The 24,901-nt window shown below is 29.6% G+C and overlaps 1 protein-coding gene across 5 annotated transcripts in view; it reads left to right on the top strand.

Moving 5' to 3' along the window:
- The window catches only part of LOC145252570 (lysine-specific demethylase 5A-like), a 123,297-nt gene that overhangs the window by 72,351 nt on the left and 26,045 nt on the right, over positions 1-24,901 (top strand). For 3 of the 5 annotated variants that reach the window (XM_080112192.1, XM_080112188.1, XM_080112190.1), the window contains 9 exons: positions 1,224-1,341; positions 2,429-2,575; positions 3,226-3,434; positions 5,464-5,602; positions 12,689-12,715; positions 14,740-14,922; positions 15,701-15,853; positions 17,482-17,653; positions 19,691-20,362. In XM_080112192.1, coding sequence (XP_079968318.1) covers positions 1,224-1,341; positions 2,429-2,575; positions 3,226-3,434; positions 5,464-5,602; positions 12,689-12,715; positions 14,740-14,922; positions 15,701-15,853; positions 17,482-17,653; positions 19,691-20,362 — 1,820 coding nt within the window. The remainder of the gene's footprint in view (positions 1-1,223; positions 1,342-2,428; positions 2,576-3,225; positions 3,435-5,463; positions 5,603-12,688; positions 12,716-14,739; positions 14,923-15,700; positions 15,854-17,481; positions 17,654-19,690; positions 20,363-24,901) is intronic. The other 2 variants (XM_080112189.1, XM_080112191.1) reach the window with 1 other exon arrangement.

Below are 24,901 nucleotides of genomic sequence, written 5' to 3'. Positions count from 1 at the left end.
TGCAATAACCCTAACAGAACTTTAATCTGGTTTGAAGCCCACTCTCCAACTACATAATCATTAAACCACGCCACTTTATTATTGAGAGAGAACATTATACTAGCTTTGCTTATTCTGGCATTGTTCAGTCTTTAACTTATGTTTGCCACTAAACCAATAAATACCGTCTCGGAAGAGATGCGGTTGGAGATTGTGCTACTCTTGCTACACTGTAAATTTCTTGCGTAGGTATCCCTTGTCTTTAGAGACTAAAAGGAGGAGGTAGATATATTAATATAAAAATAATGGAACATTATGACTTTTCTTTTTTGTATAAGTATTGTTTATTTCACTCTCCTCTTTATACCGTTTTTTTTTTTTTAAAAAAAAGAAAAGCATTCTCTTGTAGGTATTAATCCACGTCTATTTGAATTATGCCACTATTATAATAGAGAGTTGTTGTCAATTTTTGATGCAATCATTTTGTTAAAGTGATAACTGTTGAAATACAACCTTGTTGTTCATTTTTGACAATTTCTTAAAACTGACTAATGGTAGATTTCATCACTTATGTAATGCGTGTGCATTCATTTCTGGTAAACAAATGTTGCAAGGTCGTAATATTTTTTTTTTTTTTTTATCTATTTAAAAAAAAAAAGTCATCAAATGTTAGAACTGTTTTCTTAATAGTATAAATGTTAAAATTTAATTTTATTAAAATCTGAAAGATTTTTTTTTCCAACAAGCTTCCTTGGATGTGACTAGTAGTAGTGCCACTATACTGAAGGTTTGGTTTGAGAATTATTTTTTCTTTCTACTGTTAATAAAGTGATTGGAGCCAGACTAATATGATATAAAATAAAAGTGGTTAAACAATATATATAGTTTTTTCTCTATTTTTAGTGAATCTTTTGGTGAAATACTAAAGATTTCAGCTAATTTGAACAAATTATTTCAAATATAACTCCATCCCAAAACTGAATGTTTTACCATGTATTTTTATGATTAAAAAAAAATAGGAAAACAAAATCATACTGGGTAAGGGTGCTTACACTATGGTGCATCTTTTAATCAAAAGATATATACTTAATGAAGCATAACTTGATAATGTTATTGTTCCTTTTTCATGAGTGGAGGATCAACAAAGACATTGTCACTTATAGTTAGATAACATATTGAGGGGTAACTTTAATTCTAAGATGGAAAAATAAATTAAACCTTTAAATGATTTTTTAATTATTCAGAAATCGGCAGGCTGGAGATGCTAAATATGTCGCTAAACTGAGTTTAGATGAATTAAAGTGCTTTTATGAACAAGTCAACAATTTGCCTTGCATAATACCTGAAACCAAGTTGATTAAGGTGAGTTATCAGTCTTATTCATTTTTGTCTTTTCTCTCGCAAATACCATAAGTTTTATGAGATGAAAAATAATCTCATTTCCCACTAAATAATCCCTTTGCAATGCCAGACTATGCAATATGACTCTGCACTCTTTAAACTGATTTTTTAAAAATAAGTTTTGTTCTTCCCACACAAGGCATATTGTCACAAAACTACAAGGCTCCTGTGATAGGGACCAAATTTAGATGGGATACATATCAAATTTTAGCATTATTTTTGAATTTGTGTAATTCTATTTGGTAATGTTTCATGCTGTTGCTGTTCTTAATCTGCTCTTGTAACTTGTTGCAAAAATATATTGCTTGATTAGCAAAAAAAAAAAAAAAAAAAGAAATTAATCGGTTAATAGAATTAATTTTTGAAATCTTGATTGAGGAAAAATATCAGCCTTGATTATATTTAGATGTCTGTTTTTGTGTCCTAACCACTTTTGAACTATTAAGTCTAACCTATTGTGATTATCCTAATATAAACCTTTTTAAGAGGTTCAAAGTACCCACAGGATGCTCTTTATGCACAATTTCAACAGAATTTCAGAATGGCATAAAAATATACAAATTCTAAAAATTTGCAGAGTGAGAAATTTGTACAAATCCTGAATTCTTTAGGTGTTCAGCTCATTAATCCACATTAGGTGGTTGCTCTTCTAAGGCAAACATTTCATGGCATTCTTTGTTTATTCTAAGCTCTGAACTAAATCATGTGTTTAATGACATGAGCCACGCAAACATTAGCAACAACAAAAATAAAAGCATTTACAGTATTAAAAGTTATATATTAATGCGTCCACATAAAATGTTATGAGGAGATATATTTTATGTGTGGATTTTCAGTATTTACTACAACAGTGCTCAAAATGTGATTAGAGCTAGATAGTAAGTTATGAAAATATATATTCAAAATTTAAATAATACATATATATATATGTATTTAAATTTTCATCTCCTCTCCTGTTGTATCTTTTTTTTTTTTTTTTTTTTTTTTTTTTTTTTTAACTCAAAATCTTTGATAACCTTTAAGAGTTATTTGTTCTTGCCTGTTGTAGGATTTACTCGACAAAGTAACTGACTTCCAGACTGATGCGCAAGATGCATTAGATGAAGAGGATCCCGATTCAGAAAAAATAGAAAAATTAATGGATTATGGAATCACATTGGATGTAGACTTGCCAGAAATTCCAAAACTCAAACAGGTAAAAAAAAATTTTTTTTTTTTTAAATTACCAACAATAAATAACAGTTGATCCTTCACTTAAATGTATTAAAAACATCTTTTTTGAATGGACTCAAGATTGGGACAGGGGTTATTAGCTCTGAAGATGTTAAAATTTGCATGGGAGAGGAAGGTAGTCAGTGTATAGCTAGAAACAAGAAATCATTATTTATCTAACACAAACATTTTTATAAAAAAAAAACTAAAAAAAACAATAACGGAGAAAGTAAACCCTCCCCCCATCATGAATATTTCTATTATACATGTTCAGATTCACTTCTGTATTTTATTATTGTATCTTGGCTTCATTAAAAGTAAAAACACGGCTTTTATATGGGATTATGGAATCAGATGGTATAAGATCCAACTTTGACTTTTAGAATTCCAAAATATCAAATACTGACCCAGAGTTGGTTAAGAAATTTTTTTTTTTTTAGATTGAACTCCTGACTCCTAGCATTCTTAAGAGTCCAATTCCTTCCCAAATCTTTGTTTAACTTTACAACCATGATTTTATACATATATCATGTCAAATCCAGCTCTCAACTTGTGCAATATTATCTAGTTAACTTTTACCTTTTCTATCTACCTTTTTAATTCATCAATTTCTTATGCTTTCTGATTTCACAGGTTCTACATCAAGCCCGTTGGTTAGATGAAGTCAAGGATACTACGCAAGATTCTCACAACTTGACTTTAGAAGTGATGAGGAAACTCATAGAATCTGGTGTTGGCCTTGCTCCTCATCCTGCGGTTGAAAAAGCCATGGCTGAGCTGCAAGAATTGCTTACCATCAGCGAACGATGGGAAGAAAAGGCTCGCTTGTGTTTACAAGCTAGGTGAGTGGTTTTATAGTAAAATCTTGGTTTTATGTTCCGAAATATAATTGAAAGTTTCTTATTTGAATCATTAACTGTTCAGGATTGTCATTAAATGTTTTAGTAATACATAATTTGAAAATTGCTTTTATATTTATTTATATATATATATATATTTATATATATATATATATACACACATACCTACTTCCTTATTGGTTGAGCTCTCTAGTAACAGGAAATAATTATTTCCACCTTAATCTAAAAATGCTGTATTACCTTTAATTGAAAGATTGTCCTCTGAAATTGTAAAAACAAACATTTCACCTGCTTTTGTTTGGTATTGTGATTAGGGCTATGACAAGAGAATATTCTTATTGTTTTGACTCTCGAGTATATATCTGACACGGTTAGACACAGTTAATCAATTGAGAACCATATCACTCAATCTAAAACCATATCAGATATTGACTGATATAAAAAAATAATGAAAATATTCTCTTTTCATAGCCCTAGTGATGACCTAGGAATAAAACCCTGCTGGCAGTCAAATTTAAAATCATAGCTTGAAATGCTCACCATTTTTAACCACATTAAAGAGCCGGGATATGACAGAACTGCTTTCTCTGGATTATTTGTAATTGCATTCATCCAATGTAGGTTGATATGATTCACATGCGCATACACTCACAACTGTTTCCTACATGTACTTTAGTCATTTCCAATTCTAGTGACGAATACCAAAAATGTGGGTACCAGCTTCATCAGTTTTAATTCATGTTTTCAGTTGACTACCTTTGCACTTCAACGAATGGGTGCAAACTAAAGTATCCAAACCAATGAAATCTTTTTCAGAAGTCTCATATATGGATGGTACAGTTTGGGATTTGCTCGGATAAATTTGGTCACATAGGACACCTTGTGAACATTATATAGTAACGACTTCTGTGCTGCGGTATTGTTTGTATTGGTGCTGGGTATATCAATATTGTTGAGTTTGTTTTCTCTTTGAGACAACAATCGACTCAAGAGGTGGTAGAAGACTAGATATGGATTGCAATTTACCTTCTCCTGTCTATGTAAAAGTGGAACTGAGATTCTTGAAATATTTCACTGATAGCAACTCCACCAGAAAGGGGTTAGTTGGCAAACAAAACCTTTGTTTTTTCATGTGTTCAATCTACTGTTTGTGGATTATTTAGGTGTTGCAATATTTTTGATATACTAAAAGAGTATAATTAAAGAAAATTGAAAGGTTCTATTTATGGACACTGGCAATAGGACTGACCAATCAAATGGAACCATGCTCTGCTAGCAACCAATCAGAAACTAGAATCCCTTAATAAAACATACTGAATATTTTAGAATTTCCACAATTTTTCGTGTCCGCATGGGAAGAAATTTTGGTCTCTTCATCTGCAAATTTTTACAGTTCAAGACTTGCACAGATTAGCTACCTATCGGAAACTCTTTTAAAATCAAACATAGCTTCCAATTCCAAAATGTGTATGTTTGTAAAGGTGAAACAGAACATTTATTAAATATTCACAAAATCTTTAATTTTAGCTAAAAATTGCTTTGTCATCAATGTATTTATATTAGCATTTGATACATTCAAATATATGGAATGAAAAAAAAGCTTATGTAATATTCATTTTAATGCATTTCTGAAGCTAATTTTATAGTTGGCTTTCACTCTTTCTTGTATTACTCAGTTGATTTGGGTGACCTTTATGTGATCATTTCTTCTACTGTTCGAGAGAACTGTTTAATTTTTTTTTTATATATACTTTGTTGATTAATGAATATTTGAATTCTAATTGGATGAAAAGTTTTCTCACAATCTTTTGATGATGCTAACTGAAATGTATTCAATCACTACTTAACATTGATAATCTTAATATTTATTTTCAAAGGTTTACAAAAGAAAGCTGAGTGTCCATAGTATTATAGTACCATAGTATTATAGTATGCATTCCATTAAATAATCAGTATTAAATTCTGAAATTGTATTTTTCCTGTAATTTAATGCTTATTTTTGTTTTGTTAGGCCAAGGAATGTGATGGCAACATTAGAAAGCATCATTTTGGAAGCCAGTGACATTAAAGCTTACTTACCGAATGTCTGTGCATTGAAAGAGGCTTTACGCAAAGCGAAAGAGTGGATTTCAAAACTAGAAGGCGTTCAGGTAAGACTTTATTTTTTACCCTCTAACTTGAAAAATGTAGTCTTTTGCTCGTTAACATTTAAAAATTTGAGGACCTTTTAGATGCACTGTATTTCAAAGCTTATATTTAAGAAAATAAAAAGAAATGAGAATTTCAGTTTTACTAAATAGATATAACGAAAAATTATGTACGATCAATGTACGACTAATTGCTGCTGATTAAAGCACCTTTGACACAGCGATCGACTGGGTCTGTCAGCATAAAATATTGTAAAATATCATAAAACAATACTGTAATTTCCTATATAATAAAATGACTGCAGAAATTCCCCTCTGGACCAAAGTACCTAGTTTGCAAGAACAGATGCCACATACAAATCTAATACGTCTGGGCAATTAGCCACTATCTTATATAACTTCCAAACACCATATCAGACACATTAGGTCGTTAAAATAAAATGCTACATTGCATCCTAGGAGCAACACCATCACAATTGCAACATGTTCAAAGGAAGGAGTTCCTATTTTTCCCCGTAAGTATTTAGTCCTCCCACCACCATCAGTCAACACCGGAGGGAAATCTACACTTTCCGCAGATGTGATTTCACCAATCATAGCTGGACCATAGACACACAGACATAACATAATCTTAACGATTTTAGATTCCTAAATATTACCGCCTCCCTTGTCATATTCTGCCCATTCTGATTGGTTGTGATGTGACATTCTCCTATTCCGGATTTAAAATATTTCCTACATAAACGAACACTCCAAAAAGATTACAAAATGGTGTCATTCTCTACAGGAGACAATAGTGCTTAAAAAACACACATACACACACACACAAAAACTGTAAACACAGCAATGATTTGGAAATGTAAACATGCACAAAATACCTACACCCTCCCCTCCCCAAATAAAAACACATTTACGGGTAGCAATATTTATTTTTCAGTTTTGGGAGTGATTATCGACCATTACAGGATGCTATATTCGTTTTGTTTTTCTTTTGGCATTTAATATTCCTGTGGACGATTTGATTTACTTTTATATTTGTCACCGATTACCTACACTTCAGTTTTAACATAAATTTCATTGACTAGGGAAACACTTATTTGTTATATACTTGTGTTTTTACCAATTTTGCTTTCTGTGGAGTACTTTATTTTTCTTTTCTGGACTAATTATCAAGACTGTACAGAGTTTAACTTTGGGGGAGGGTAAATTTTTACATTAAGTCCACCTCCACAATTTTCTTTAAAATGATGACTAGGTTTTTGACTATGCTGATTAAGAAAATCTCATTCAAGTTTTGCAGAGACAAGTAGTTTTCAAGATATAAAGACCTGTAATATGCACTATAATTCACTGTCCGCCAGCTTTGTATGTACGCGCGATAAACAAATATACTTCTCTCTCCTGACATTGCTCCTCCCCAATTTTTTTTTTTTTCTTTTTTTAGCATTTGAGGGTGGGTATACTGACAACGAATATCGCAATCAAATTTTGGGGAAATATCCCCCCCCCCCAAAAAAAAAAAAAACAAAAAAAAAAACAAAAGGGGGTGTCTACTCCAAAAGCCGTTCTTAACATGGGGAGGTTAGGATGTCTATTCCAAAAGCCATTCTTAACATGGGGAGGTTGGGGGTGTTTATTCCAAAAGCCATTCTTAACATGACATTAATCAAAGAAGTGAAGAAAGTTGTAATTGTTTCATTTTACATGTTAAAAAAAGACAACATAAAACTGGAATTTACTTCAATACTATTGGTGGAAGATTTTAAAAGAAAAGAAAGACTTGAACAACGGCTAGGATTGCTACCACTGATTTCAATCACTTTAAATAGTTAATATACAGTGAGAATCCCTACCTTCAAAAACTTCTGTTTTTACTTTCTATTATTATTCTAATGGACCATTTTTCGTAATTTTCATTCATTCTGATTCATACTGATTTACGCATTCACTTCGTTGCTTTTTTTTTTTTTTTTTTTTTTTTAAGAATCGAACAGCACCTGCAGGTTATCGCCCCAAACCAACACTAATCGCCAGTGGAAGCCAGATTATTTCATTCCAGCTACGGCTGCCAGTGTCCGCAATTGTCTAGGGACTGCAGTGGCCACCAACAACTGTAGTTTAATTTTTTACGAGGGGGGAGATGTCGGGCTTCCACTGGGCAAAGCCGGTTAATGGGTCCTGCTAGTAAATAATAAAACAAATTTACTCAAAAGTTTTGAGAGGTTATTTTTTGGCAAATATTTTTTTAAGTTCATACCTAAAGATAGTTACTAAAGAAAACTTCCGACTTTTATTAAATATTCCTTAGATGGACGATCTACTGAGTCTGTCAGCGCAAAAACGACTTTATTCAGTTGCGATTATTTTTGGCAAATCCTTAAAGACTGACCTTTTTTTTTTTTTTTTTAATCCAGCATGCCACTTTCTTTTTTTATTTCTTAATCTTTGTAAAACAAAGTTTATTTCTTTATTATTAAAAAACAAAACGAATTTCGTCACAGTCACAACTTTCAGTTGAGTTTTTTTTGCAAATCAAATTTTACAAATGACTTTTCTTTTAACATTTGAATTTTTTAACACAATAACAATGTAACACTAGAGAATCTTTGTTAAAAAAAAAAAAAAAATGCTTAAATACTGATGCAATGTTTCCAATCCTGTGTGCCTCTTTTGGGGGAGTGGTCACTAGTTTTCCCCACATTTAAAACATTTGTGTCTAACTACCCTCATGGGGAGGCAATTGAATAACTATTATTTTTTAAATTATTTTTTGTTTGCTTTTTCTTTTGTTAAAAAATGTTGCATAAAGTTCTGTTATATTATCCTGTGAGTCTGGTTCATTTCCCCCCAAAAGAAGATAAGAAAAGTAATTTTTGAAAGTTTTCTTATACATTTTTTTAATCATTATCAACTATTGCTTGTTTTTTGTCTTTTTTTTTTTTTTTTTTTTTTTTAATTAAACTTGAAACTTTTGATGTTGTTTTGACTGATTAAACCATTAATGACTGTGACAATTACTTTTTTCCAATACAGTGTGCTAAATAATTGTCTCAGCCTTTTAGGATTTAATAACGTATATGAATTGCGTTTAATTTTTAGTCATGCATAATTAGTAAAATGAAGGCACGACTAATCTAAAAAATAAACTTGTTTATCTTTTTTTTTTTTTTTTTTTTTTTTTACAAAGACTTATGCAAAAGAAAAAAAAATAGAAAAAAAAAGTGGAATAAAGAATTGGATAACATAATTGTCTCTGTCTTTTAATTTATTTTTGTAAATATTTTTATGTGAATCTAAAAAGATATTTGCCAAAAAATAACCTCTGGATTGAAATTTGAGTAAAATCATTTTATTGTTTATTTTAATAATACCACAACAGATTTTTACGATATTTTGCGTTGAAAAACTTAGTACTTTGTTCATGTTGAAGTTGCTTTAATAGCAAATCAGCAGCAGGACCAAATCATACATTATTTAGTCATACAATTTTAGTAAACCCCACTTTTGTATGACTAAAGTCCGGCACGACTAAATTGTCCGATTCGGCTCCTGCAACTTTACATTTTGTTTCTATATTACCAACAGGAGCAGTCAGTCATGCGTTGATTGAGCATAATTTTGCTTGTACATTTTTAGTAAAACCCTAAAAATTAAGTATTTTTTTTTTTTTTTTTATATAAAAAAAATACTGATTATGAATAAAATGAATCTCTACTTCAGCAATTTTCACTTGTTATTATTATACCATGTTATTGGCAATATAACAAATGTTGCTTTTATTTTTTTAAAATTGCTTAAGTAACCGGCCTGAACAACTAATAATGAAACCTTAAATAATCACCTAAAAATAAAGACTTGTCACAGAGGGATAGCTCATATTTTAAATTTAAAGTGTTGTCTCCCTTACTACTAAAAATTATCTTTTTCTGTATAAATTTTTTAAATGTGCAAATAAAAACCAAAAGCTAAAATGATTTCAGTGCATATTGAGCAATACTGTGTAGGTATAATAATAAAAGTTGGTTTATTAGTAAATTGTCTTTAAGATTTTTCAACTAACATTTATTAGACGCAAGGTTTGTTTGTTTGTTATTCCGTTGGTTATTGACACCGCTGAGCTGGAGCTCCACTTCGCCCAGCTTACCCACTTCCTACAGAGGTTCAGTCCACTAGACGATTGAGGTTGGGATTAGGGTAGCCTGGTGTTGGTGGTTGGTCAGGTATCTTTTCCAGCCAGATGTCCAGATGTTTGTAGAAAGTGTCAGAGGACACTCTCCTATGTTTCTTATTGCGGCTGGAATACAGTTGAATGTTTTTGTGCCACTGTAGGTGATGCTGTGGTGAATGAGGGACTTGATCCTCTGTAGTTTCGGGTGTGGTTTTTATACAGCACAGCCTCCCTTGCCACTGGTGGGTTATTTCAACTATTGTATTTGGGACCCTTCCTTCCAAGATCTTCCATATATAGGTGATGATATATCGTTCTCTTCAACGTTGTAGTGAATACAGTTGCAGCTCTTTCAGCCTCTCCCAGTAATTCATTTGGTCTACTCCACGTATTTTGTTTGGAGAATGAAGATCAGAATTTTTATAAAAGATTTAGAGTAATAAATTAGCTTTGTTTACTCCGTTTGTCAACAGCAACTATGAAGTTTCTCCATAATTTTTATATTGAAAGCATAACTCAAGCATAACTCAAGAATTTAAAGAATCATAAAATAAATTAACAGGCATCTGTGAATCAATGTTTTTTTGTTTGTTTTTTTTGCTCAATGTCTATGACTAAAAGAATTCCACTTGAAAATTTATGGTAAAGATCATAGAAAAATGGAAACGTTTTTTATTAACACTGTTCTTTCTTATTTTAAATTTATAAATAAAAACAAATAAGTTTTTCATGCCAGAGTTGCTTTTTACAGCTCTTAGGAACGTTTTGTTGCTAATGTTGACCAACCATTCAAGGGGCAGATATAATTCTAGAAAAAATATTTCCTGACATAGAAAATATTCAGAACCTTTTTAAAGTTCCTAAGGGGCTTGAGATCAAGAAAAGCTTTAGTATAAACTAATAGAAGTACAATCATAAATGATAAATTATTAAAAATAAACAAAATTATGCATGTTTTTTTTTGTTTTGTTTTTTTAACGCATTAATTTGAATTCCAAAAGTTTCAAAACTTAATATTTTAATTGCAGATTTTTCTTTTAAAGAATATTGGAGATTCCAATTCAAATTCAATGATTTTATAAAATCTTGACAGTTGTTTTTCATAGATATGAAAATAATAGTATTAGAAAAGTTGTTTTATTTTTGAACTGTGGGCTCAAGTACATTTCTTAAATTTTAAAAATAAAAATAGATTTTTTTCTTTTATTCTTAATTAGATTGATATAGAAAAATTCAAAATGTTAGTCTTCCATATGTGCCAGTGTTAGCACTTTGTGTTGGTTTATATGTTTAATATAAATGTTTCAAGTTCTGTTTTTTCTATTCATTGTAATTTCCTATTAAAGTTTTTTTTTGTCATTCCTACTTGAGTCTTAATAGTTCATTTGATCTTTGTTTCCGTTGTAAGGTATTGGGCTCTAGCAATTTTATTACTGAAACTATAGTTTGCGGAATTCATTACTACTTTCTTTGGTTTATGTTCACATTGGAAATTTCTTATTATATAAAGTTACCTTAGTTTTGTAGTATTATAAAGTTTATAAAAACTGACCAATATTCAAATATTGAATGAATAGTTTTTTTGTATAAATCTTTATTCCATTTTTAGTTTACTGAAATTTGGGAAAAGACTGAATTTTTCAGAATTTCTCAAATTGACAGGAATTTGGTAGAGACGTTTCTCAAACAAGATCTAGAGTTTAGTAAAGCCTGTTTCACAGACAAGCGATTTATTTATATATATAAATATATATATATATATATATATATATATATATATATATATATATTAGATCTTGTTTGTCTGAGAAACAGTCTTTACCAAACTCTTGTCAATTTTTGGTTTACAGGCTTGAAACTTGATATATGAGAGATTTAAACCTATGGAACAAATTTGATTTGTTTTTTAGGTGGTAAAAATAGCTGCTAATGTAACGTCTGGGAATCAACACGTAATCTCAGTTTACATCATAAAGGAAGCCAATAATAAGAAAGAACTTCAACTTGCTTTTCCTTTGTAACAAAGACATTTATTTTTTCATTGTTATAACCATGCGTCACCCACATGATCTTGACTGTTATCTCCTTGTGTACTCCAGTACTCCATGTTTTTCCTTTTTTTTTTTTTCTTACTGTGACATCATTTTGTATGCATTTGCATGCATGTGTCCGCGCTGTTACACTAAGGGGTCAAATTGAGGGGTAAAAAAATGGCACTTGGTAGGCGTAAGTTAAAGTGCTCTTCTGTATGCATGCAAATATACATTTTATAGTTATTTTTATAACTATTTTATGTTATCTTTTAATTTTTATGTGTATGGACGTGGCTCAGCAGTTAATGAATAAGGCTTGAGAGCTATGTTTTAGTTTTGATTCTAGTTGATGGCACCGAATTCATTTTTTTTTTTTTTTTTTTTTTTTTTTACTTTTGAAATCATTACTATATATTGGGTACAATATAATAATCAATAGAGAATTGATTCCATGTTAATAAATATGAAATCGGCATAAACCAAAATATATTTAAGCATATTTTACAAATGCAATCTCGGGTGGCGTACTAGTGTGTGTGTGTGTGTGTGTGTATATATATATATACACACACACACACACACACACACAATAATATGGAAATATTTTGGGATTTTACAGAATTAATTTTCAATAGTGCTCAATACATTAGTAGAGCTCTATTATAATATGGTGAATTGTTACACAATTGCAATCATATCATCAGACCAGTTATGATCTGATGAGATCTGTGATTGAAACCTGATTGCTTTTGTGTAGTAATTCACCAGATTTTTATTATTTTTGCTTCATAATAGATTTTTGTTTGTTTTATGTAGTTTTTATTTTATTTATTTTTTTTAATTTTTCTTTTGTATTATCTCAATCCAAATGTTTTTATTATATTTTAGGAAGAATGTCGGACCAAAAACAAGGAGGTAGGGATGAAAAATTGATGGTTCTCTATGGATAAAAAAAAATTGTTTTTGCTACCTATATATATAAGAATAGCTAGCACAATACTTTATTCACATTTTCATTGTTTGCAATAAGACATTTATTATTCACTTCTCTTTTTTATATCGTTTGTGGATGAGTCATTTTTGTAGATGAAAGACTTTTTCTTTTGAGTCTGTCAGAGTTTTTTAATACTGCCCAATGCACAACGTGTCTACAGTGGAATTAATTTTCAATACTAAAATGGTTGAAATTTTCTCTAGAAATTTTTTTTTCAAAATATCTATATATAAACTCTATCAAATCAAACCATTTTGGGTTTTTTTTAAGTCTTGTTCTATGTAGAATAGGTTGAGGATCTTCAACGATTATGGTCATTAAAAATGGTAATTTTTCTGCTGAAATTTCTATGGATGTAGATTCAGTAAAAAGTCCATTTTGATTGATTTCTAGAAGGCTATGTTGTCATTTAGATTTCAAGTTAGAAAGGTACCTGGTCCCTCAGTGAAAACAATTTGTGTCTATCTTTTATTTTATGGTAGCATAAAAATTTCACACTAACCATCTCAACTTAATCCACAGGAGGATTATTATTTTTTTTTTTTTTTTCCTGATGAATCAACAAAGGAACATGGGTACAGGGTTTTTAGTTAGTAAAGATTTGTTCAAAGAATTGAATATTTTCTGTTCCGTGAACTTAGAACTGATAGCAGATATTTGATAGAATGTAAAGTAGGAATAGCATCCAGTTATTTCAGTTTTTTGTTGAGATTGTTCACAATTGCAATTTTCAAATACTAGGTTTTGAAACTTTTTAGCCTGAATTTTGCTAGAACAAAACATTCTTCGTACCTTCTTTTTGAAACGAATATATTTGTGTTTCTAAGAGATATTAAACTTAAAGCATATATAACCTTTCAAATATTGACCAAGTATTAATTTGGCATCCCAATTCTGCATGAATATGAAGTTTTTGACATGATGCTTTATTTGATGTCATTTGAGGATCACGCCTTGCCAGACATAAGCAAGAGCACATATTTTCAAAATTATTTGATCGTACGAAAAATTTTCTATTATAAGAAAATCAGAAACCATTTTTATTTTCAAAAAGGTATACGTTTTAATGTTTCTAATTAAAAAAAAAAATTATTCATTTGTTCATAACATTCTGTGCCACAATGAAAACTAAATCAACAATGCATCACATTTTTGTTAATTGGATATACACAAAAAAATATTTGTATGAAAAAAAAAAAAAATGCTACCATAATTGTGATGCTGGATATACAATGTCCACAAAGTTTTTAGACAATTTATGAAATTTATTTCTATTACAACTAAAGTTTGAAATCTCCAATGTTTAAATAATATCAAGTAAATTGACAAGTTTTTATTCTGTAGACTTTACTGTCTTCTTTTGTCAAGAATGTTTGACTTGATCGTTTCTGTTCCTGTCCAACATAATGCAATTACGTATAATCCTTGTATCTCTGCTAATAGTTGGAAATCAATTAGTTCAATTAGAAATTAATTTCTGGAACAAAAAAACTTGAATAACTGATAAATATGTAAAAAAAAAAAAAAAAATGATAGCACTTGTTCAAATATTTTTAAGAATTTATTCAATTGTTTAAAGACTTTGTGGACACTGTACATTAAGTTCTTAAATAGTTTTTTTTTACGTGTGTAAAAAAAAAAATGATGCATCCTCTTAAAATAAAATCTTTAAAAAATAACAAAAAAAAACCCTTATGAATTATTAATATAAGATCCTAGTATCTGCAACTTTGTGACGTTAGAAATTAGTTTATTCTCCAAGTTGTAATCTTTTCTGAAGTCATTAAAAATAAGTTTGATATTGATAAGGACATCAGAATGTGTGAAGAAATCGATATTGTGGCCCATCTCATGGAAACCATTACTATTTAATTCCATGGGACCAAAAAACCTATTCATCACTTTTTTCTATGTATTTATCATCCTTTTCTGTCCATTTTTCCAGCAAAATTGTGAGCTCTACCCTTACTTAGATGTCCTGGAGAATTTGGTGAATAAAGGCCGTCCTATTCCTGTCCGCCTTGATCTGTTACCACAAGTAGAATCACAAGTAGCAGCGGCAAAGTCGTGGAGGGAACGCACAGCCAGAACATTCCTCAAGAAAAATTCAACTTACACATTACTTGAAGTAATAAGATAATTTTTGTTGAATTAGTTTATATTTAAGTCTATAATGGTTATCTTACTAATTATTGTGATTATTTAAAAATCCTGTTTGTAATTTTTTTCTGCATAAAACATTTAATGATTATTGCTGAACAGTAATATTCTTTTAAAAAGTGAAGAAATATAACTTAAAATATTTGAATTTTTTACATGTAAAAACATTCATAATGAAATAGATTTATATACATGTATATAAGATTATATATTTACATCACTTATAAAAATAAAATTCTTAATCTACTTGTAGGTTGAGCTTCTGCATAGATGAAGAATAGCATGTTTATTCAAGATATATTTTATTGATCATAATTGGATCCATTTTTCCTTAGTTAACAGTTACTTCTGATTATTTTGGAGAGGAGCACGAGAAATCTAAAGCTCCTAAAAAAATCAGTACATTATTTTTCCTCATTAACATACAACTGAAAATCTAGTTTTAGATCATGTCATGCATTTAAAACGACTAATCTGATATCAAACCCCAGATATTTAGTTCAAAATGAACTTGAGGTCAAGACTCACCCTGACTAACTAGATATATCTCTACATTTGAAAAGCATATAACTAATAATATGTTAGACTTGGCTGTGTTTATTTTACTATTAAACTTTGTATTCAGTCAGTTTTTTAATTGTTCTTTAAAATAAGCCTGTTTTTATTTTGACTCAGCGGGAATGTTTGATTCATTCATTTCATATGTGTTATTTTATTCATCTCCTTAAATCTCTCTCTCTCTCTAGGTACTCTCTCCCAGAATTGACATAGGAATCTATAATAACAACAAAAGTAAAAAGAAAAAATTAAAAGAAGGTGAACGTGAAAGGAAGGAAAGTGAAAGCAGTAACAGCATTTTAGATTTCAGGATTGAAGAACAACGTGATCCAGCAAGCATTGTAAGTTTCACATACAAAAGTAAAAGTTTTTAAAATATTTGGAAAAAAATTTTTTTTCATCCTATTTTTGTATAAATTATTCCTATAACAATAAAAAATATCACTGCACAAATAACTTTAAAATCTTGATTTCTGCTCAGTTGACATTTAATTTAAGATTTGGAGTTGATTTTCATTTAATTTTTTGCAACTTTTGTATATACAGATTTTTTTTTTTTTTCTCTTATTAGAAATGCTACAGGTTTCATTTAATGCTGTGTTCTAGGTTCTTTATAAGAGATAACTTACATCACTAGTGAAGCCTAAACATAGAGGCTCATGAAATTCTCTTGACGTTATAGCACCAAAAACCTGCAATATTGTATTACACCAAACTTGTTTTCAATCCTGTCATGTTTCCACAAAATCAAGGTCTCTTTAAAAACAAAAACAAAAAAAAAAGCAAAGACTATTAAATTTTTTAGCTTACGCATAGGAAAACTTATCACTGAAACCCAAATGTACTCTTTTCTAATCCAACTTAATACCTCCTTGGAAATTCCCCCATGGCTTCTAATTCATCCAACTTTACTACTTGAACTAACAATCTCAAAAGCAAAACAGACTCTGCCACCTTCCAGAAAGAAATCCTCCCTATCTAACAAAGTTACTCAGAACATCTACATATTTATATGAATGGGTCCAAAATAGGTGACAGCGTAGAATGTGCTGCCATCCAGAACAAAACCAAATCCCAAAAACACTTACCCAAAAATGTATCCATTTATAGCGCAGAAGTTGCAGCAATCGAATCGAATCTTGAATGAATGGTTGAAAATTTTGTAATTAGATGTAGAGCAGTTATGATAGCACCTACGACTAAGTGGTAAGGATGTGTTTGAGAAAGAAATAAAGACCTGTCCAGAGATAAGTTCTAGCATATAACATGCCCAACATATGCCAGCATGTAAAACAAACATTTAACTAAATACTATGTTGACTGTTATCTTAAATTCTAACATTCTCATAAATGAAGCTCTTAGGTTCAGTCTACTAAAATAAACTTGTGGTGGTGAGATCCCAATTTTGAAGTGAATAGCCATACCTTAGTTACTTCTTGATCCATTCAGGTGCAGAGCACTATTATCTGTCACAGTTTCTATCTGAGTTAAATAAAATCTCTCCTGAGTATGACCTAAAACTTCATCTGCTGGTGAGAGTCCAATTTGGAGAGTCATTTTAATTTTCATTATTCTCAGTATGTGTTTGGGTTTCATTTAAAATATCTTCTGGGTGTGAAGTAATAAAAATGTACATCTTGTCATAACAAATTTAAATGAATGAATATTTGAAGATAGAATTTGAAACATGGAAACTACATATTGTACAACTAGATATTTTGTGAAATAAACAAAATTAAAATAAAGCTTTTATTAGCTATCCAAAATATATTTTGTTTGAAAAATATTGCGAGAATGACTATATCGGATGTTTATTATTCAAACTTTTTTATTATTGTAAAAAACATTTTAAGTTTCTATAACCTTTTATTTGTATAGTTAAAACTAATATTTTCTTTGATTCTCAAACTCTTACAGATTGTTTTTATTTGGAGTTTCATCTTGTGGAATTAATACATATAATTATAGGTTGCTGCCTTCAAATTAGCTGAACAGAGAGAAATTGATATGATTAGAGAACTAAGAACAAGGAACATAGAGAAAACACGACATCCGGATGCAGATGTAAAATACTGTATCTGCCGAAAAGGAGCTTCAGCTGTTATGTTACAGTGTGAACTTTGTAAAGATTGGTTTCATGGTAAGCAAGTTAACTTCTGTTTGACGGTCATTATTTGTGTGTTCTGTGACAATTCACATTCAAATATAAATCTTTAAATTAACTTTTTAAAAGCATGTTATAATTTTAAACAATTTTATTCAGTTATAGGAGCAACCCATGGTATAATTCAATTATCCTTACAAAATTTTTAAAATGTATTGATATAATTGGATAATTTTGCATTTTTCCTCTGTTTTATATTTAATTCATTTTTGTCAAAAAAATAAAATTAATAATCGTTTTTTTATAATGGTAAAATTTATAAATTTTAAAAATCTTAAAAAGTGCAACAAAACACTAATTACATTTTTATTAGTGCATAAAACACATCTTATTGAATTGAAAAAGAAATGTTCTTATTTAAATTTTAGTGTCTTTCTTCTTAAAGCTTAATATTAATCAATATTTTTCAGTTAAATAATTTTCCGGTTGAACATTTTTCTGTTGAGGCAGAAATCTTTTTCTGACAAATATATATATATATATATTTCCCTCAAACCTTTGGCCTTGATGGAGGGAAGACTAAAACTTTCTGCTATGGTTTCAAATGATCTTAAATAACAGCAAGGGGAGACTTGATTCCAAATATTTCTCATATGTTATATCTCCCCTCTTTAGTTTTCATACATAAGTAAATTTCAGTGTGTAAGGAATATTTGATACTGGAGATATTGTACCCTATTTCCAAAAGAGGGAAGGTATAATATGAGAAATGTTTGGAATCAAGCCTCTCCTTGCTGTTATTCCAGATCGTTAGAAAGCATAGCAGCAAGTTTTAGTGTCCCCTTCATCAAAACCAGATGTTTTGGGGATATATCAGGTATTTTGTAATTCATATGCATAACTAAGAAAACTTATTTTTCCACCCACAAAACATTTTGGCAACTATTGATCAGAATTTAACAAATGAAGGCTTGTTGGAAAGCTAATGACCTGAATTGTGTAGTGGGCTATGTGACATTTGCCTTAAGGTACCAGACTAAGGGAATCACCCATCATCCAGAACCTATTTTGGGCTCGTATTTTTGGTTCTATGAGACGAAACATGAAAATTTGCAGACGTTTTGGAAATTATAATAATATTCTATGGTTAAAATTTTATTGCAATTAGTAAAAACGAACCTATATTTTCAAACCAAGAAAATTTGGCCAAATTTATGTCCTAGCAAACAGCTTTAGTTGTGCAGCTTTGGTTGTCTCCCCTATGTTTGTCGGTTTTGCTGCTTTGGTTATCTCCCTTGTGGTCTTGCCAGGTTACTAATATAAATATATATGTATATATATAATCTCATAAAATCTTGCCTTTTGTCAATATGTACATCCTTTGTATTAGTTACTTAATTTTTTATTTTAGATATAATTTTTCCAGAAAAAACTCAAAAGTCAATTCAATTCAATTCAATTCAATTTAATTTATTAATATCAAATATATTTTTTTTTTTTTTTCACTCATTTAGTATTTGGTTCTTTTTCCTTAAACAAATTCCAAAGAATGATTTTCATGGCAAATGTAATGATCTCTGGATCACAAGTGATTGGTTTTCAGTTGTGAGTGGATAGTCATCTTGTCCAGGACCACTATGAGTAGGTTCTGATGGTTTAAGATGTGGTGCCCACGAGGAAGCAATTCAACTGAGGTGAAGGCAGTCACGAATACAATTATGAATTCACATCTAACAGTTATCAAAATCCTACCCCTTCACTGTTGAGGTCCCTAGATGCCAGAAAGCCTTTTTCTCTAATAGCAGTTTTTTCCTAACACTGCTGTATTTTAGAATTCTCTTCATTTCCTGTTTTCCTGACTGTACTAACCTGCAGAATGTTAAATATAATGTGAGTGGACATGGTGCTGCTCAACTCCCCACAGCCCTCTGTTAATCCCAAACAGTTTCTACTTACATTAAAGTGTTGATACGTTTTGTGTTATAAAAAATCTAGGAGAAACTATTTTAATTTTGAAATGTCAACTGAACTTTATCTTTTTCATTTTTTTTTTCTTTTTTTTTTTTTTCTTAGGTTCCTGTGTTCCCTTACCGAAGTCCGCAAATGTGAAAAAAGTTAGCCCAGGTGTTCAAATGCAAACTTCTCGAGATTTGAAATTCCTCTGTCCGCTCTGCTTACGATCTCGTCGACCCAGACTAGAGACAATTTTGTCGTTACTTGTGTCATTGCAAAAGTTACCTGTGCGTCTTCCCGAGGGAGAAGCTTTGCAGTGCCTCACTGAAAGGGCAATGGCCTGGCAGGACAGGGCACGCAACTCCCTCGCCACTCCAGAACTGGCATCGGCATTGGCCAAACTGAGCCTGCTCAATCAGAGAATGGTTGAGCAGGCAGCACGAGAAAAGACAGAGAAAATAATCAATGCTGAATTGATGAAAGCCGCTAACAATCCTGAGCTGCAGGGGCATTTAGCAAGTGTCACCCAAAGTGCTTTTAGTGGAATCCCAAGCTCTCAGAAAGACTTCAGCAGCACATTTGCTGCAGATACTGACAGTAGTCAGTCAATGCAGCTGTCTCCAGGTTCCCCACATAGCATGGAAGAACCGCTTTTGAGTTCTTCAACTGATTTATTGTTGAATGGACATAATAATATGAATGGCAACAACAATAACAGTTTTAATAGCACAAATAACAATGGAGGAATGTCGTCGGAACATGCTTATTCTTCTGCATCAAAGTCAACGTTTAGTAAGTTTTTTTGGTTTTTGTTTTTCATTTTAACTAATCTTTGTCCATTATCACTGTTAAAAAATTTTTTTTTATTATTATTTACCAATTCACAGTATGTATTTCACATTAAAAAAAAGAAAATGCTCGATGTTCCACCAAACTCATTAAATAACATGTTCTTATTGAAATTATTCCATAACTAAACAAGGTTTGGGAATTGTTTAGATGAAGATGGATATTTGTATTATTTGGACTATTTTTATCTTTATACCTGGCATAACCATGTTAACACACTGGTTCTCATTAGATCATTAATGTTGAGTCTGGGCAGTATCAGATGGTAACCATTTGGAAATATTAGGTGCTGTAGGATGTCAAGAAACAAAACTTAACGTTAATTTCCTCTAATTAGGATATACATGTAACTGCTCGTAAATTTAATATTCACTTGACACTTCCTCCTTTGAAGGAAACCGGTTCAGCCAGCCTAGAGTGAATGCTGCTGACTGGCATATTTTTATCTTATTATCATAGTGTGTTTTTGGCCAATGTAAACTCTGATTGTGTTAAACTCTGAAATCTATACAGAAATTTGACTTGGACATTTTATTTAAGTATATTGTTCTTGTTCTGTCAACCCTTACCAAATAGAAGTTTAAATTAATTTTTATTTTATTCTTAGTGTAGCCTGTAGTGAGGCTTGAACTATTAACTTCCAGAAGATTGTCACTTAGAACTGATCGTTTATCTGTTGGATCATGTATCTATGATAGACTGCAAACAATCTACTCATGTGGATAAAATAGGTTTTCAAAATTCCATATAAATTCTCAACAAGATTGGACAAGATGCACCTGAAAGAGGTCACTAAAATGTGAGAATAACATCAAAGACGAGAATAGTAGACCTTTTTATGAGTTTTTTTTGTTTCAGTTATCTTGGTGACTTTGTTGTTTTTAAAAATGGAGCTCTTAGATCGAACACTCGTTTGATTGCTGACCACGTTTAATTTGAAATCTGATAAGAACCAGTGTTTCACCGTAATATAACTAAGTTAATACTTTTTGTTTTGATATGTACTAGGTACCTCCAACGCGTTTTATCCCCCCTATGTAACACAATGTAATGGTAATTTAATTTATCATCCTAACTTTTTTACCATTTAAATGGAGCTACAAATAAACTAATATTTAAAAAAAAATTTTTACACCATACAAAAATAATGAAAATGCAAGATAAAAAACGTTTACATTGACACTTTAAAACAATGTTCCTATGTAGTAATGTTTTTGAAGCCATAGACATATCCAGATTTTAAAAATCTAGCAAAAATCAAATAATAGTCATATCTTCCTGAAAATTTCAATATTTATTCATTGTTAAATAAACTTGCATAATAAAAGGTTTTGTTAAATATATTAGAGGAAATATTTTTTTAGGTGTTCTACTCCACTTATATTTCATGTTACGAAAACTAAAAATAAATGTAGGTCAATAAAAATTTCAATATTTTTAAAGCTGAAAAGATAAAATAATTAAAAAATAGTTAGATATATAAAATCTCGTTATTTATTTCACTTACCTTAAAGATGTAAATAAAATTAGACATAAAATCAATATTATGGTAAAAAAAAAAACTTGCTTAATAATTTTTTTCTAATATAATTATTTGAATTACAACAAAAAAACAATTCTAAAAAATATTTTTAAAAAGCTTTAAATGATATTAAATTCAAATATTACGCGATATGAAGTTTAAACAGATTTTTTTTTTTATTACAGGTTTCCAATAATAAAAAAATATATTCATATAAGAGAATATAAGACTTGAGATAATAATTATAAATCCGAAATCGGCCTAATAAAAAATTTGTGATTTTATTATTTAAATTGATGGAGGGTGATCTTTGTTTTGCGCCGTTTTTCAAAAAAGTATGAAGGCTTGTAAGCAGCATTATCTTTAGATACATAAGTGTCAACAGAAGACGTTAAAATTAATTTTATTTTATTAACTCTCGTCTGTGTAGTTCATTAATAAAAATCTGTTTGTTTTTACAAAAGGTAAATCTTATATTGTGTTTTATCTATAGCAAAAAAACGTTACTTCCATTAACCATTCTAACGTGAATGCCTATCCATAGAAATTGACACTAATACACAAAATGATGACATCGCTATTAATGTGTACAATGCTGACATTTTATACACCGCCGTGGAGATACCTAATGTATACTAATAGAGATTTTGTTGCAACTTTTGTTAGTGAATGTTTATTTTGTTTTACTTTGTCACTATTCCATGAATAAAATGAAACTCTTATGTTTTAGATTTGTTAATATTAAATACTAATGAATCGCATCAGGTTTCCAGATAATTAAATAAATGAATTTAAAAGGAAAAAATGAATTTTTTACTTTCAAATTTTTATAAATATTTGTTTATAGCCAATATGTTGTACTAAAGAATGATCCAAAATTAAACATCTTTTGTTCATCAGCAACAATTTTTTTTTTTTAATTGCAGAATTTTTCTACTTTTGAAATATCAGATCTAAGCTACTTTTAGAAATGGAGAATATTGCATTAATATTAAGTAAAGCAGATGTTAAAACAGAAAGCAGAAACCTTTACAGCTTCTGTTTAGGATATTATCAGCTGACTTATTTAGAGTTAAAGAGCTTATAACCTAACCTTAACAAAATAATTATAATTTTACATGTTTTCAAACATGGGCGATAATAAAAATATATGAATGGATAAATAGTATAAATTAAAAAAAAAAAAAAATTTTAATAAGATTTTTTTTTAAATTCATTTTAGAAAACGTTTTCAAATATGTGATCAAACTCGTATTCAAAATTTGTGCCAAACTTCACACACTGACGTCACTTAAAACGGACATATTTTCTCTCTCCACAAGAGATTGGTCCCATAGGGTTAATACCATCAGAAAAATGAAATGAAAAAAAACATTTTTTTTAAACTCTTAAAAAATAATGTATTCCTTCAAAAGTAGCATTAAAAAAAAACATTTTAATCAAATATTTCATAACATTATTTGGTTTTCTAAAATGTTCATATTATCAGTACTGTTGGAACTATTTTAGTAGTTTTATAATATTTTTAATAATATAGTTTAATATTTTAATGTTTAACTAAATGTATGGACTTTCACAATTATGTAATCCTTCCAATCTAGCAAAAATATGCGATCAGAGGGAGCATGTTTATCATACTTAAATAATAAAAAATTTTCAAAGGGATTAAAAAATTAAGACAAATTTAATATGCATGTGTATAAATACAGATTTTTTTTTTTTTTTTTTTTTTTTTTAAGTTCCATTGACCAAAATTCAATCTTTATTTTTTCACAACATGCAATAGTCTACACTTAAATGCAAGTACACACTGCAAAATATATTTTGGGATTTCCTTACACAATCTTGTAATAATTACCTTAATTTCAATTAACAATTTGCTACTTCAACTTAATTTTACTTTTATTTTTTTTCTCATGAATATCTGAAGGCGTAGCTCTATCCAATAGATTCATAATGACTTTATTTAATTTTGTCATTCTATTGTTGAATGGGGATGAGAGGTTCTCGTACAGGCGTTGTTTGCTTTCTTCTTTTTTCCATTAACTTTTTGCATGAGGTAGCATTTCTTTTTTTTTTTTTTTTTTTGTGATTTCTAAAGATCAACATGTGCAATTACATTTAATTGTAGCATGTTGTGAAACAATTGTTAAAAATATGAATTTAAATAATTATGTTTTGCAATTTATCACCTAATTTTCATTAAGCTTGTAATTTGAATAATTTTTAATGTTTTATTAAAGGATATCAATCAAAAAATTATATATTCTCAATAAAAACTTAGACATAGAATATTTGTTTCATGTTTTAAAGTTACTTTAACATCCCAAGCAAATTTTTTCTGTGGTGGTTAAAAAAATTAGGAAACATGAAAATTTCAAAGTCTTCTCAATTAAACTTGTATACATAACTTGCTGCATATACACACATACACACACTTAGATTATTATAGACGTGTTAACTTATTAAAGCACACACACGTGTGTGTTTTTAACAATTTAACACATCTATAATATGCTAAAATAATCATTTAACAAACAACTCCTTTACAAATGTTTGATTGTTAATGTGTATTTATATTTTTTTTAATATCAGAGAATGTGATTTGTATATTTATATATTCTGTAGGATTGTAGTTATATATATATATATATATATATATGAGAGAGAGAGAGATGTTGGAGCATAAAAAAATTAATATTTGAAATGAAATTAAAATAAGCTGTCCAATCAATGGAAAATATCACATCTAAGATTGTGTTAAAGAGTTTTATGGGGTGGAGTGGGAGGGTTATTTAGCATAACCATGAGTCTTAAATATTTTTTCTATCATTTCTATCTTTTTTTTAATTTAAGTTTCTGTCAATTTGAAGTATGCATTCATCTAGCAAAGTTATAGAAAGCATTTTCCTACTTTTAATTAGGTTTCATTTGATTACATTTGTATCATTGGCATTTCT

The sequence above is a fragment of the Euprymna scolopes genome, chromosome 29 (assembly GCF_053919585.1).
Source record: "Euprymna scolopes isolate OS-2025 chromosome 29, ASM5391958v1, whole genome shotgun sequence".
NCBI lineage: Eukaryota > Metazoa > Mollusca > Cephalopoda > Sepiida > Sepiolidae > Euprymna > Euprymna scolopes.
The sequence above is the reverse complement of the archived record's forward strand: the minus strand, read 5'-3'. Positions and strand labels throughout refer to the sequence as shown.